The following is a 15,942-nucleotide window of genomic DNA, read 5'->3' as shown; positions in this document are numbered from 1 at the left end:
TGTTGTATGCGAGTGGAAAAAAATAATTCATGCCAATTATTTCTTCTTAACCATGCCAAATATAGCTAGCATGGTTGGGGGGGGGGGGGGGAGGTAATTTTTTTGTCGTGTTATTTATAAACTGTTAAAAGTAAGCATAATATAATAATGTGAAAATGAAGTGTAAAAAAGTGGTTTGCTATAAATTTCAATGACAAAAGTAAATGATCTTATTATAAATCTTCGCAATCGTTATCGTCGAAGTCCAAGAAAAATGGAAGTCGGGTTGATATAGGATCATTTGCATCGGCAAAATGAGTTTGAATGAAAAATAAATGCTAATCAACGAAATCAATAATTAATAAACATCTATTTTCTAAGGAAAGTCGTTAAATAATGCATATCGAATTTTTTAAATCTGGGTTTCCTAAAAGTTGGCCACAAAAGTTCCAATCTGGAAAATCTATGTTTTTCCTGCCTCGCTTCACTGGTAACACACACAGCCGCCCGCTCGGCTCGCTGTCTCCTCTCTCTCACTTGTTATGATTTAGAGAGTGACGTCACTGTATCCAGTCTTGGGCCTCTAGTATAACGAAGGCCACGGTATCAGCCACACCCAGTTTTATTTTCACCTAAAGATCCTGGAATAGTCCTTGGCCTCATTTCATTTATACTGTTACTTAAGTCATAAGCATAACCAATATGAGAACAACATTTTAAAATATGATTCATCATTAGTTTATCACAAGTTTCTGAATCTACTGCATGCTTATATAGATTACAATACACACAATCAATTTTAAATCAACAAAACTACTACATTAAAAAAAATAATTCTTGCCACTACCATTGTAAAACAATTAGGGGTTGCAATTGTTGTTATTCTCTGAAATGTTAATAAGACATTTGTTCTTTTTAAGTTTGGTAGTCGTAATCTCAGCACCACATATTCAAAAGCTAATACATATTTTGATGTGTCATAATAGAATCTGCGTGATTGAGTTTGTTGCCCACCAAGCAAGTGCACAAAACTTTTGAAACCTAGAATAATAAAACAACATTTTTGAAAATAAAGATGAAAAAAGACACTAACAAAATCGTCACTTACAGAGTTTGGTGAGAGCCAAGAGGGATGTATTGACTGCCAAGGACAATTCTATTGGAAGTTCCGGTGGCACCACAGATGTCAAGATGAGAGTACATTCAAGGAAGAGTTTATAGCGATTACGGGCTGGGTCCTCTGTGCCTGAAACAGAACATAATCAAAAAAATAAATCATTGGTAAAATGCAAAAAGCACAAAACATAAATTTTCCAAAAAAGAAAAATAATTATTTTCTATTTTTCTTACCTTCAAAGTAAAATCACCATATTCGTTAAGATGGAACCAACAATTATCTCATTCTAATTTCTTTTGTACATCAAAAATGTAAAGAAATGTTTTTGTTATGGCTCTGAAAACTTGACACTGCATTTTAGAGCTCATTTTGCTGAACAATATTAATATCATGTTTAGAATGTACTTTGGGTGTGAAGATTCGAAGGAAAGTTCTGAAAATGGTTGACAAGGAGAGAGTTAAATTAAAATTTTTTACCAACATCATTTCCACAAGGCAGAAGTAGTAAAACATTGGTAAAATAGGTAACAACTAAGCAAACAGCCCAAGTTTGATAACAATTTTAAAAACATTTTGCACACTTCATCAACCAAAAACAAAAACTATGTTGTATAGTTACTAAAATTAAAATCTCAGAAACACTAAATATTGTTAATCCTGCAAATCAGACAGGTTCTCTCTCTAGTCTACACAATCGTCCCATTTATAACCCATTAACACATTAAAGTTTCAGAGTGAATGCTGGTTGAGGATTGGAACAACAACACTGAGGTAACACTCAATACTCTCATAATTTGCTCAATAAGATCACATGGTGCCCACGCCATAGCCTGGATGCACACGGTGGACAGAAAAGATGTAGGGGCCATTACTAATTTATAATCCTCCTCATTAGTGGTCTTTATTAAAACTGCAATAAAAGATATAAAAATCAAAACAATTAACCAGTACTTGATTCAGAAATACTTTTTTTTCCTTTCAACCATTCTACATTTGCGATTTCGAATGTTACTTTATTTTTATATTTGACGCATTTGAACTCTTTCTCTGTAATATTAAACTTAAATCCTTTGACCAAAAAAACATTTTTTTTAAATGCAATTGTATTGGTAAAAACCAATATATTTTTTTTTAATGCTCTTTTACCTTTGATCCAAACATATGAAGCTGCAATGACGGCAAATATCAACAAGAACAGGATAAAGAAGAAGGTCTCCAAGTTGTTGGCTGTCACCCGCTTGACACCAAATAAAATGGTGCGAAGTAATTTCCCTTGTGATGTATTAAAACTATGGCGAAGGACATAGGCAATACAACCATTGTTGTTTGCTGAGAAAGAAAAGTACAAAAAGCAAAGACATGTCATGCAATATCTACAATAATGATGAAATCCTCATGAAATATGTCTTCCAAGTTTCTAAAAGAATCTTAGGATTGGATGTACTATGACAAAATGTTTAATAAGTGAATAAATGACTGTGACAATAATTCTATGCATGTCATTTACAGACCTGTCACAGGAAACAATAAGAAAATCTTTAATAATTTCAAAATAATCTGAAATTGAAGCAAAAAATCCTCATCAGTTCTAAAAATAACTATTGGCATCCATTACATAAATTGTTACTTTAAAAATGCCCAAGAGTATATACCTTATGGTTTAATTTGAAACTAGATCAACTTGTGAAAAAAAAAAAAAGAAAAGTAATATTTAAGTATTAGTTTTCCTCTAAAAGATTGCCAAAATAGGATAAAATCAATATGTCTGTAAAAACTAAAAGTCTGTGATGATAGTGTAAGAAAAGTTATTCTAATATTACAAATCACTACTTGCAAAAAAAAAACAAAAAACAATAATAAACCATCTATAAAAATATTATTAATTGTTAAACATTCATGTTTCAATCTTAGCACTCTTTTCACATTCACAAATGACCAACTTTGTCATTGTTATCTACAGTTTAACGAGCTACTACTTTTGGTCCCAGGTTCTCATTGGATAAATTATCTAATTTGTCAATTATCAAAGAAGAATCCTTTTTGATTCGTATCACGTCACCCACAATCTGGATGATGGCTGGATAGCTGATATTGGAAGGAACACAAAGGTTTGCCTTTTCAAGGGTTTTTAGAGTTTCCTGTGCTGCTATATGGATGTTGAAACATGGAAACTCAACTAAGTGGAGGAGGAGAAACTTGATACTTTCTAGTCCAAGTGTATCAAAAGACTCCTCCAAATTAGATGCAACAGCATGTACCAAATGACACAATCAATGCTGCCAACCCTAACCCATAAAAATGTATACAAGGGAGAGAGAAAATGAGTAAGATTTTGAAAAAACGCATATGATCCTGCAAAATGATAACAAGTCCATGACGAGATAATGGGCAATTAGACCAAACTAGAAATATCATAGCCGATATTTAGATTAATTGAATAAACGTGCAGACTATATAAATAGTTCTGACTTCCAGAATCCATCTATAAACTGTCATGACCCAGCCAGATAAGTTTATATTGAACTCCCTATGTGAAATTCCAGTCAACAGGAAGATTAAAGTATTTAAATTGTTAAAAATATTTAAATGAATTATAGAAATTACAATAATGCGCATGATCCTCAACAAAATGCGTATAGGTATACAAAGAACGGAATTGTGTAAGAATACGCATTTTTTATGTATGGTTGGCACCACTGCACAATACTGCAGATGGTTGGGACAGAAAATATCAGCATAGAAATGAAGAGAAAAAGATGAAACTGGATAGGCCATATTCTGAGAAAAGGACCAGAAGACGACTGTGGTCTTGCCTTGGAGTGGACCCCTGGGTGGAAGACAAAGCATGGCTATCCCACAACAGCCTGGCTGAGAATGGTAGAAGTGGAAAGGAATGAAAACAGCAAGCTTCACAACCTCTGATCATCCAAGTTGGAGAAATGTTGACCAAGCTTTATGTGCTACTACCACTAAGAGACCTTAGACTAAGGCTAAGACTCAAATAAGGTAACAAAGAAGAGCAATTTATTTTGTCATTACTCTAATACTTTTTCAAAATAACAATTTTGTTTTTTAGTCCAATGAAACATTAAATACCTTTCATCGGAGCCAAAAAAAAAAAAAAAACTGTATTGCAGATAAAATGTAATTTTTTTTTTTTAATGTCAACAGTGATAGAAAAGAAAAGAAAAAATTCTCACATTTAATACCAGTCGCTGACTTAGTTGGTGGGGTATGTTGCACAACTTTGGTTCCCCCATACAAAACATGGAGTTTTCCATCCTGCTCTATATTTAGAAAATGATTGGGTTCTAATTCTTCTACAGGTTCCTGGAGTTAAAAAAAAAACAAACAACAAAATAAAACAAAAACAATAGACATCAAAAGTTTACAATTCATGAATAACTCCTGGTAATAAAAATAATATATTTAAACAAACAACAACAAAAAAAAAATGCACAGGCTGCTTCCTCCTTTTAAGTAAGGGCAACAAACTCCTTACATTTTATATCAGTAGCTACAAAACCATTAAATCATTCTTCTAACAATGTCATCCGTCACATTTGGCACTCAATCAGTTGTACTCAGAAAACTTACACCTCCTAAAATGTTGAGCTAAAAAGCCAAATTGTTCCGATGCAATTACATTTCAAAAACAAAATAATTAAACAACAGGGAGAGAGCATTAACAGATTCACATTATCTTTATACAAGAGCAAGCATGATAAAAAAATCTTTCACAAAGTGTTTTCAGGTAAAGTCTATGTCTTGAAATTTGTCAGGCTTCATAATTAAATCAATGTATACATTAAGCAGTTGACAAATCTACACACTCATTTGTCACTTTTTAAATAACCAACATTTTCCCCATCAACTCAATTGTTCATAGTTGCATAAGTGAAACATGTTTCCAAAATAGACATTGAAGACAAATATTAAACACTCATACATACTGACGATCAAAATCAAAATGAAACATTTAAAGAGGGAAAAAATGAAAAAGAAAAAAACAAAACAAAAAACATTAATTGTGTGATCATTACAGGAGTTGAGTATAATTTTGTTAAAAACATACCTTCATAACAGGGACTGATTCACCAGTCAGCATTGATTCATCCACAATACAAGGTCCTCTCAACAATAACATATCACAGGGTATCATACGCTCCCCGAAAGAGCGCACTAGGGGAAAAAGGAAAGATTTTTCAATTATGAAATCTTTTGGAAATATTACATTAAGAAATTAAGGATCAGGCAACAGTGTAAAATAAAGATATGAACAAGTGTGTATGAAAGGTGCCAGACAAAGAAAGAAAGAAAAATAGAAGAAAAAAACCATCCCAAAAAATCAGTCCACCTCGACTGGGGATCGAACCTCAGACCTTCTGATTACCGGTAATCAGAAGGTCTGAGGTTCAATCCCCAGTCGAGTTGGACTGATTTTTTGGGATGGTTTTTTTCTTCTATTTTTCTTTCTTTCTTTGTCTGGCACCTTTCATACACATTTGTTCAGATCTTTGGAAATATTACAGAGTAATTAATGGAAATATTTACTCTGCAATAATGACATTTTAAATCCTAGAAAATTCTCTGATTGATGCTGAATGATAAAGTTGTAAATAAATTGTGGTCTAATTAAAAGAAACAAAGGTAGGTCCATTAAAAGGCCAAATGTGAACAAAACTCCACAAATTATATTTTTAATTCCATGCATAAAACTTTATACTTTTTTGCTTCTTCTATTTTCTTTTTTTTTTTTTGCTCTGAATACCATTGAGTTTCACTATATCATTACCTAAGAATATTCGGGTTTTTGGGTTTATTTTTCTAAATGTCCCCCGGTGATCTTTGAAACTTTGAAAAACTACTAAAAAACAAGAGTATATTTTAAGTTACAAAAATAATCATATATTCTACAAACAAAATATATATTTTTAAACAAGAAAAATCACTTGCGTTAAATGGAATTGACAATGAAATAAAAAGAATGTCAAATCACAATAAAAACTTTTTTTAAAGATTTAAAAAAAAAACAGAAAAAAAATATGAATAAATAATATTTTGAAACAAACAACACATTAATCCCCTTTCCCCCAAAATGTTTGGTTCTATATGGTGCAAGAACCCCATATGTGCTCAAACAACAACACTTAATGTGTAGGAGGATACATGTAAGGTGTCATTACATTTTACTTTTCAAAACAGAGACTAGAGTTACTGGCCAGGGACTCATTTTACATAAGAGAATGGTGAGAATATTAAAGTAAACATCATTTTTCCATGCAAATGTTGCTACTTGATGAAGCTGGGAGTAATAATGGCAATCACAAAATGGAATAGAAAATTCCATTTAATTTACAAAGACAGACGTTTCGGGTTTCCCCTCTGTCATCATAACATGATGAATGAGACACTAAAGAGATGAGAAGATGGCATTGTCTTTTAAAATCAAATTGAAGCTTCCATTTCGTGCGGTTATGTGGTCTTGTGGTATTACACTCGCTTTCGGATCGGAAGTTAACAGTGTTGTCTCTGTCAGAAAAAAAAATTGTATATCGCCTAACAGACGTCATGTCTCGTTATACACGTTATGTGTTGCTGTTAGTCAGGGACCCTTTGTAAAGAGCTTTGAGCACCTTTAGTGGATATTGCGCTATATAAAAGCTCAAGTTTTAAAAAATATTGTTAATATTTTTTTTCCATGAACTAAACTTTGTGCCGCCCACATCGGTACTCAAACACAGAGACTAAAGGCAAAGGTCATAAGCCAAAAGTCGTACCATTAGACAAAAAAGTTGCATTAACTATAATTTCAAGACAGAAACACATAAACAATCCCATTTTACCTATGGATACCAAGTCCCCTGGGAGAAGCTCATCTGTCATAACTTTAATCCATTTATTATTTCTGTACACCTGTGGAAGATGAGAAAAGTCGTACAAAATAATTCTCGATATGATCTCTATCACATCATCAGAGGTCCTGAAAGCTCAATGTTTGGGTACTAACTCGCATTCAAAGGGGACAAGATTTTATTTTCTGGCCCTACATTCCTACCAGCATTATTAACTGTGAAATGAATTTTGTTTTATTTCATCTTTTATGGCAAATTCCAATGATGTGCTAAAAAGAAAAAATTGGTCCTTGAGAGACATAAGACCCACGGAGCCAGAGTTAATTCCAGTTTCTGTAGAGTTAAATGGACAAAAATGATTGCTTTCTATCCTTTAGATAGGATGATGGTAAATCATATACCATTTTCCATCAGATCCAACAGATCCGATTGCCCAATCATTGCTGGGTAGGCAGGGAGAAGGCAGGGAGGAAGCAGAAAAATCTTTACTGCACCCATGAGCAATACAGTTGTGAAACTTCTCAGGACCTATGTCCACTCCGGTTGAAAGTACTTGTAATAGACTAGCATTTTCTCCAAAGAGTAACAAGGAACTGCAGTCTGTTTGACGTTACTAAAACAAGGACAGATACCAACTCTATGGATTCAATGACTCTAAAATACACTGCAAAAGGTGATGATGCAAGGCGTACAATTAAAACTTTGAGGACGGCCATGTTGATGATAGGTAGGTAATGGTCAGTGATGATCAAGGCAATTTGTCAAAAAGGAGGAAAGCGTATTGGCTCATCAGTTTAACTCATACCACATCAAAAATGTTACATAACATTATGCAACATATGACTACTACATCCATTCTTATTATTGGAGACGTGACTTTTGTAAATATTATGAATTGTACTTTCTTTACAACAATTTTAAAGGCCCACAATATTACTTATTATGATTGGGGTTATGGGGTTATGATTGACTTTTGACCTAAAGGCCAGAGAGCATTTGATATTATTTTAACAAAGAAGGCTACAATATCTATGTAACTGCAACCGTATGGCTATGCAGCTTGTATATAAAACTCATGAATCTTTAACAATTGTAAAACATAGTCTATCTAACAAAGGTAAAAAGAGTAAACTAAGCATTATACGTATTGCCAAATGGTAGTCTAGATGAAGCAAGAGTCTTTGTATATTACATAATTAATATTTATTTACGCCAGATTCTTTTATTAGCCACCATCATCAGGATTTTTATTTTCTGATGAAATCCTGAATTTAAAAGCTAAAAACTGGCAGCCCTGGAAATCCACACCGATTTTTCAATCCTGATGGTTATTCTGTTTCATTAAAAAAGCCCTTTACCAATATATTTCAGATAAATTCAGTTCTGAAATCTGTCTGATAACTGTTTATGAAACTGGCATGGATCTGGCAAATTGGCACGTGTGAATAATAGAGGACTTGTTTTTAATTAGTAAATGTATCAGTGTGACTTCCAAATATCAGACAATTTTTGGGTTTGGTTATCAATTTATATTTCATTGAGAAGTTGGCCCAGACCCACTGACCAATAACGATTGGATATAAGAATGATGATGATGATGATGATGATACAACATTAACCAGAGTGTCAGTGAATATGATGATAATGACTGTGAGGACAATGACAAAACAAAACTTAAATTTACTCCAGATTCACCGTTCCACTTACTGCAATAAGGTATGGCTTAATTCCCATTTTTCTAATTTCCGCCATGTTCCGCAGTTGCTGCTGTACCAGTGTAGCTTCAAATGCAATCAACATAAACAGAGTGAAGACTGAATAATACCAGTACTCATCCAGGCACCACAAACCTACACAAAACACCTGTGGGTGATACAGCAAAGATGAATTGTACACATTTTTAAATAAGTGCAAAAAATAAATCCTGAAATCTTACATAAGGAAAAGAAAACAAATTTGGATCTTCTATAAATTAAAGTGGAATTTCCTTAAAGTCAAAACCTCTTGTTGGTCCCAAATTCTTTTGGTCTTTATCCGAGTGTTCCACTGATATTGGATAAAATCAACCATTCTTTCTAGTTCGGAGGTGTTGACTATCAGGATTCCACTGTATGTATGATCATATAAACAAAAAAGCATTTACACATCAGTGGAACAACTTTTAGGCCAAGTCATTTCATGGAATTGTATTATATCATATATGTATATATAAATAGATATACATTATATATATTATAGATATATATATATATATATATATATATAAGTTAATTAAAACTGCAATAGCATTTTCCAAGTGTTATGTCTTGTCCCACATGTTTACATTTGCTATTGGCTTGGGACCCATTGTAAAGCACTGCAGTATATTAGTTGATTAGTTCTTTTCAACACTACATCTAATTGCAAGGTAACGACATCTAATCTAAACCAGTTTTTTTTTTTTTTTTAATTCCTAGTTTAGCTGTTCAGAAACTTAATAAGAGAAACACGAAAAAAAATGTAAAATAAATAAAAATCTCAATTATAATTTTCTGATATATGTGGAGATTTTATTTTTCATATCACCACAAATATGACTTAAAGTAAGTGAATTTACACATTCCTTTACAGGCAGTGATGTGAAAATAGCAAATATAAATGTATTGGCAACTAACCTGGAAGACAAAAAACGGAGCTGTGGCTCTCTCCCTAAACAATTCAATGAATTTGGGAATATCCATGACCATCCTATGACAAAAAAGAAGATAAATGTAATTTAAAAAAAAACAAAAAAACTTAATTACAAGTGTGAACCTCATATACCATATAAAGAGATTCCATATATAAGGAAATATTATTTAGTGAATCCCCATTGGAAGAGTAAAAAATGTGAAAGATAGAAATTTCAAGAAAATAAAAAAGGGGAAAATGTGGAAGAAATTTCTAAAAAAAAAATAATCTGATATGGGATAGGAAAATGATACTGGTTAAGGTAAAGTCGGGTAATTTCAACGTTTTTTCAAGGTCTCACTTCTGGCCTGCCATGAGAGGCTAATTTGCCAATTGGACAACCCAAACATTGACGTTAGGTTTACTTGGCCTATTTATTGTATTTTCATGAAGTGTTAACGTAGATTTATATCGTATTTTATTCACAAGAATCCTTTTTGTTTTACTGCCACGGTTGTCGGATATATTCGCCACCACCGGCATGTAACTTCACTGTGAGATTTTGTACTTAGACAATATGAGGAACAATTTCCATTTCTTAAACATGTTTTGTCCTCAAATCTCTATACATTGTCCAATACTGCCTATTGCCAGATATTTATTCGCATTTGACAGAGGTATGATGATGTATGTAAAGTGCCTTCCTGAGGACACATTATAATGCCAGAGTCACAAGATCATAGCCTGCTCCCCATCCATACCCGAGTCAACGGATTTCTGGTTATTATAACCAATTACATATTCATATTTTCTTTTCTTAACATACTTAGATTTCTGTGGTTACAAGTCTATTGCTCACAAAAGATCACTTTGGAATAATTATTATACAATGATAGTGATGTACAGCGAATTTACCCAAATGTGTATACTTTTGAAATAATGTTTTAAATATTTTTAGAATTTTCTTTCTGATGATGCAGCTATGTGGTAAAGTGGTATGACACTCGCTTTCGGATCGGAAGGTCCTGGGTTCGAGCCTCGCGCTCGGCGCATAGTTGAGTCCTTGGAAAAGGCTCTATACTCACATTCTCTCACCGTACTCAGGTGTAAAATGAGTACCTGGCCGTTAACAGCGTTGTCTCTGTCCGAAAAATTGTAATATCGCCTAACAGGCGTCATGTCCCGTCCTAAATGTTAAATGTTGCTGTTGACCAGGGACCCCTTGTAAAGCGCTCTGAGCATGTTAAGTGGATATTGCGCTATATAAAAGCTCAAATATACTCTTAAATGAAAATAAAATGGATATCTGTATGGTTGGCGCTGAAGAAACCAATAGTCTGGTTGTATTTCAGCAGCGTCCTCATTGGGCCTTGAAATCGTTTAGGTGTGGTGCCATGATGACCAGTTCATCCAGCCCATTCCACTCCGAGATAGTTCTAATGAAGAAAGAATTTCTGTAGTTTTGTGTTCTTGTCTGTGGGATTTTGAAGCAGTTCGAATTGTTTGTGGCGTATCTCTCAATGGGGTTTTCGGTTATGTGGTTGGCAAAAGTGAGTGCTCAGATTTTTCTTTTGTTAGTCTTGGCGTGAAAAAGGAGTCTGCCTTTATTGATGGTATTTGATCTGTTATAATCTTGAACATGAATGACAGACGGGTTTCTTTTCTTCTTTGTTGGAGGCTGATGAGGTTTCTTTCTTCTAACATTTTTGTCATGCATCCTGGGGTTCTGCTCTTATAGTTCCCAGTTATGAACCGGGCGCCTTGTCTCTGGACTCGCTCAAGTTTTTTAATATCCTCTTTCAGGTAGGGGTCCCAAGCAACTGCTCCGTATTCCAATTGTGATCTAACAAGTGTGAGGTAGGCGTTTTGTTTGCATGACTTGAGGCGTGGCTAAGATTTCAGCGGAGAAACGCGAGGGTGCAGCTTGCCTTTTCGGTTATTTTGTTAATGTGATATGGATGGGACAAAGTGAATACCGCATTGGTTTTGTGACCAGGGCCTTCACATTCAAATGAACAATCTAGGGGAACTTTAGTGTAGGATTGCCTTGATTACGACATGTAATTTTGATGTGCTATAACTTTTAAAGATTTTTCATTTGTTTCCTGAAAACTGAAGCAATACATACCTTCATGCCTTGTCTTTCGAATATGGACAATTCGTTGGAGGGTTGTGGCGAAGTTACCAGTTATACAACTCTACACTAAATACAATTTAATTCAAGGTACTTTAGAAAGTTGAGAAAATATAATAATGAGTCCATTTTCAATTTTTAAAATAAATAAATAAATAATTTTGACAATTTATGACCACTTGACATATTCACCTCTCTAATGGTGGATAATAGGACAGTGAATCTCATCTGAAGTCAGAATTTATTCATATCAAAACGTCACAAAAAGCATTTACCTAGCTTTATACAATCTAAGAATTTCCCCAGCTCTGATAATTCTCGGCCCCTTCTCTAATTATCTACCTCAAAGTGCTGCTGGATTTTAAATTTTATTTTTTCCTTATTATACCATGAAATCATAACAGGTATTCTAAATGTAAAACCTAATACAAAGAATAATGAACTATTCACACTCACGAGTTCTTTCCATATTGTTTGGTTGCAGCAGCAACTTCTGATTCCTCCTGGTATCCCTTACAGTCCATGTAGAACTGAATTGAATGGTCAACAGGGAAGGAAATAGGAACAAATGTTTTCTTCTCCTTATCATCATAAATGTATTTCATCTTTTGAAAATTAAACCACAGAGGAGCATCATCTTCTTCCTGGTGAGGGAGGAAAAAGGGATTAAAATAATATTTGACTTATGCTGATTTAATATAATAATGTATGTAGTGATCCAAAAAGAAAAGGAAGAAAGAATTGGGAGTCAAGATTAAGTCATATATCCAAAGACTGTGACAGAGCCCGGAACCTAGAAGCATGTCATAATATTGTCTTAAATGACTGTTATTATCTTTTGATCTGGATAAAAATTCATCATTTGTCACAGTTCGATGAAAAGCATTAGATGCATTCAAACATGCTAATAACATTTATCTCTCGGTTCAGTCTCCTCATAACTCATTTCATGGTGACATGCCATTTTCATGCATACAATTAGTTTACCGTATATTTTAGACAACATAAACACGCATAAATATTTTGGGATAGATAAAATAAAAACTGTCGATCCTCAAAAACAAATTGCATCAAGGTTTTTATGTGTTCAATGAATCCATTAAAAGTACAAGACATAATATTAAGATATTAATTTATGATTATAAACCTGGTTCTGGCACACACTCTAAACTATCATGATTTAATTAAGAAAGAAAAACAAACAGAGAGGAAGATTATGAACACTAAAGGAAAAATATAATTTGCATATTATCCTTCTACGCACCTTCTTGTGGTGCAATTTGACAAGTTCTGTAAACCCATTGTTAGGAGTTGGGACAACTTTCACCCAGCCAGCTTTGAATGGGTCTGAAACCTGGAAATTAAATCATTGTGAGAGTTAAACATAGATGACTTTAATATGGTCCTTAGCAATGACAGTCTAAATTGCAGGACGTGATAAATAATACAGGGGTCACTGACTGTGACTTGTCTCTCAGATGACAGTTCACAGCATAACAAGTTTATGGAGTGGGAGACGAGACGTAAATGACAGAATTTGGTGCATCCTGGTCACATTATGACAACACTGTCATTGATGTGTATTTTGTATAATTTTGTTTCTCAGTTATTTTTAATTAGTTTACTGTTTTAATTTTGTTTGTCATTGTTGTTTATTTGATTCACTTATTTCCTCTGTTTTGTTTTGCCTTTGATGGTTTTGCTTGGTGTGTTTTCAATTTTTTCTCCCTCGTTTTTCATGGCAAGTGCTTTCAGGCTATTCCCTTCCCCATCCATTCACCAAAATTAAAATATCCATCCTTAGCCATTTGACTTTTAATTGACTTACATTTAGCACAAATTGAGGATTATATTTTCATCTTTAAAAATGAATGATTGATGAATGCAATCAAATATAGCTGTGACATAGTTTATAAGTGAGATTACTTGGGGAGGCCTTCCGAAAGCTCCTACATCCCCAGTATTCTTGTTTTTTTATAATGTTTTAGTTTTAGTCAGTAGGGGGTTTGGGAGGGGGGAAACTTTTTTTTTTTAAAGTCCCCCCCCCCTCCCAAACCCCCTACTAGAACAAGAATACTGGGGATGTAGGAGCTTTCGCAATGCCTCCCATCACTTGTACTAAAACTAAAAGTAAAAGTAAAAGTGAAAGTGGAAAGGAAAGAAGTGCATTGATCATTGAGATTGTAATGAATTTATTTACGAAGTGGTTATTCAGAGTCGACTCTGGATAACTGTAGGCAGTTATTCAGAGTCGACTCTGGATAACTGTAGATGGTTATTCAGAGTCGACCCTGGATAACCATCAATGTGTACAGATATTTAGAGCCAAGTAGCCTATCGAATTATCGAGTTGAGTTCTTGCGAGATGAGTTTGTTTCAATTTGATACCAGTTTACTACGGTTATTTTGTGACTTTGGCAATTTTAATGCCACATTCTTAAAACTTGGCGATTTTTCAACTTCAGTCGCTTATAAATAAGAATCTTTTTATTAATCAATTGCAAATCATATTCCATCAACAAAGCAAATTTAAATTAGCTTATAAACAATAATTTCTTAAATCGATCAGCCTAACTTATTATCTCTCTATTACCAAATGATATCTATAAACATAATATGAAGATAGAAGGGTGGCTGAGAGAGAGAGAGAGAGAGAGAGAGAGAGAGAGAGAGAGAGAGAGAGAGAGAGAGAGAGAGAGAGAGAGAGAGAGAGAATTAATGAATTGATTTTTTTTTCAATTGTTTAATAATTAGACACAAGTTGTAATGAATTCTATAAACAAATTCAGAACAATCAAACAAAAACAAAACAAAACTTAAAAAGGAAGAAAAAAAAAGACACGCTTATAAACCTTCTAAAATCGTCAAATGAATGTATTATCATGTTACAGCTAAAAAGTACACAAATATTTACACCCATTTGCTCCATCCCCTTCCCTTTCGATCATCTTCTCATTCATGGCCACCATGTGTCTTGGGCTGCCTTTGACATTTGGCGCCAGCGTGTCTAGACTAACGTCATAATAAAGGAGTGTCACCAAAATTCATGCAACTGAGCAGAGGTGTCAAAAAATGATAGAAGGCATTTTATTGTTTTTTTCCCCCTGAACTACCACTGAGCAGAAAATGTTTGACATGACAAAAAACAACGGAACATTTATGAACAAATCCTAAAATCCCAGAAATCCGCGGAAGATTATCATCACGGTCCCCACTATATTTTTTTAAATATTTCTTTTTTTTTTGGGGGGGTGCAAAATCTCGACAATTTGCAAAAAAATTGCAAATTTTGCGGCCGCAATGCAAATCACCGATGCAAAAAACTGCCATGACAGAAGAGACAAGAAAATACCAAAAAGTAAAACGATTTTTTCCCGTAGGGTTAAACAGAGGTGGGAGAGAAGAAAAAAACAGAAAAACCGTGTGGTTGGTAACTGGAAATTCATCACTCATAACTGTCTAGTTATTCAGAGTCGACTCCCCGACTCTGGTAGCCAGTTATTCAGAGTCAACTGTCTACAGTTATTCAGAGTGGACTCCCCGACTCTGAATAACCGTAGACAGTTATTCAGAGTCGACTCTGAATAACCGTAGACAGTTATTCAGAGTCGACTCTGAATAACCGCAGCCTTTATTTATGTCACGCATGATCGCAACTTATCACTGTAGAAAGCCATATTCGACAAATTGGATTATGTACCGATAATCTTAAATTCCATAATTTTCACCCCTTTGAAATTGATTGATTGATTATGAAGAAACATCTTCCCCTTACTTTTCCACAAGTGAAGGCACATCTGACGTGTACAGACCACAAACAAAACAAAGCAGTTAGGATCTGCAACAGACCGATGGCCGCAAACGCAATTAGGCCACCTTCAAAATAATCATCCACTCCATATATGCACGTCCACATATATGCCCAACAGCCGTATATGATAACGAACGGTGAAACATATCCATGTAAAATAACTGGCCGTATGTTAAAGAAAGATAGAGACTGAATCTCTTCATTCAAGGGGGCAGCCATTTTTCGTTGAAAAGAGTTTTCCTAAAAAAACTAAAAATGCTATCTTTCCATATCACACAAAACAAATATTTAAAATAGTCAGATAAAACTATTGCAATGATTTGAGAAATGATTTATAATTCTTTAAATTTAGTTAATTTATTAGTTTAGTTTTTAAATTATAGATGTACAAATTTGT

General features: G+C 33.9%; 1 protein-coding gene across 1 annotated transcript in view; it reads right to left on the bottom strand.

The window, feature by feature from the left end:
• The window catches only part of LOC144980079 (endoplasmic reticulum transmembrane helix translocase-like), a 47,276-nt gene extending 31,484 nt beyond the window's left edge, over positions 1–15,792 (bottom strand). Inside the window, exons 1-10 of the mRNA XM_078927566.1 lie at positions 15,510–15,792; positions 12,999–13,088; positions 12,191–12,378; positions 9,606–9,678; positions 8,659–8,814; positions 6,943–7,012; positions 5,172–5,278; positions 4,297–4,426; positions 2,243–2,425; positions 1,088–1,225 (exon numbers count right to left, since the gene is read on the bottom strand). Coding sequence (XP_078783692.1) covers positions 1,088–1,225; positions 2,243–2,425; positions 4,297–4,426; positions 5,172–5,278; positions 6,943–7,012; positions 8,659–8,814; positions 9,606–9,678; positions 12,191–12,378; positions 12,999–13,088; positions 15,510–15,764 — 1,390 coding nt within the window. The 5' untranslated portion in view covers positions 15,765–15,792. The remainder of the gene's footprint in view (positions 1–1,087; positions 1,226–2,242; positions 2,426–4,296; positions 4,427–5,171; positions 5,279–6,942; positions 7,013–8,658; positions 8,815–9,605; positions 9,679–12,190; positions 12,379–12,998; positions 13,089–15,509) is intronic.
• Positions 15,793–15,942: the final 150 nt, after the last annotated feature.

This window comes from Berghia stephanieae, chromosome 9, assembly GCF_034508935.2.
Source record: "Berghia stephanieae isolate SIO BIC M18660-M18661 chromosome 9, UCSD_Bste_1.3, whole genome shotgun sequence".
Taxonomy (NCBI): Eukaryota; Metazoa; Mollusca; class Gastropoda; order Nudibranchia; family Aeolidiidae; genus Berghia; species Berghia stephanieae.
This window is presented reverse-complemented; position numbering and strand designations above follow the sequence as displayed.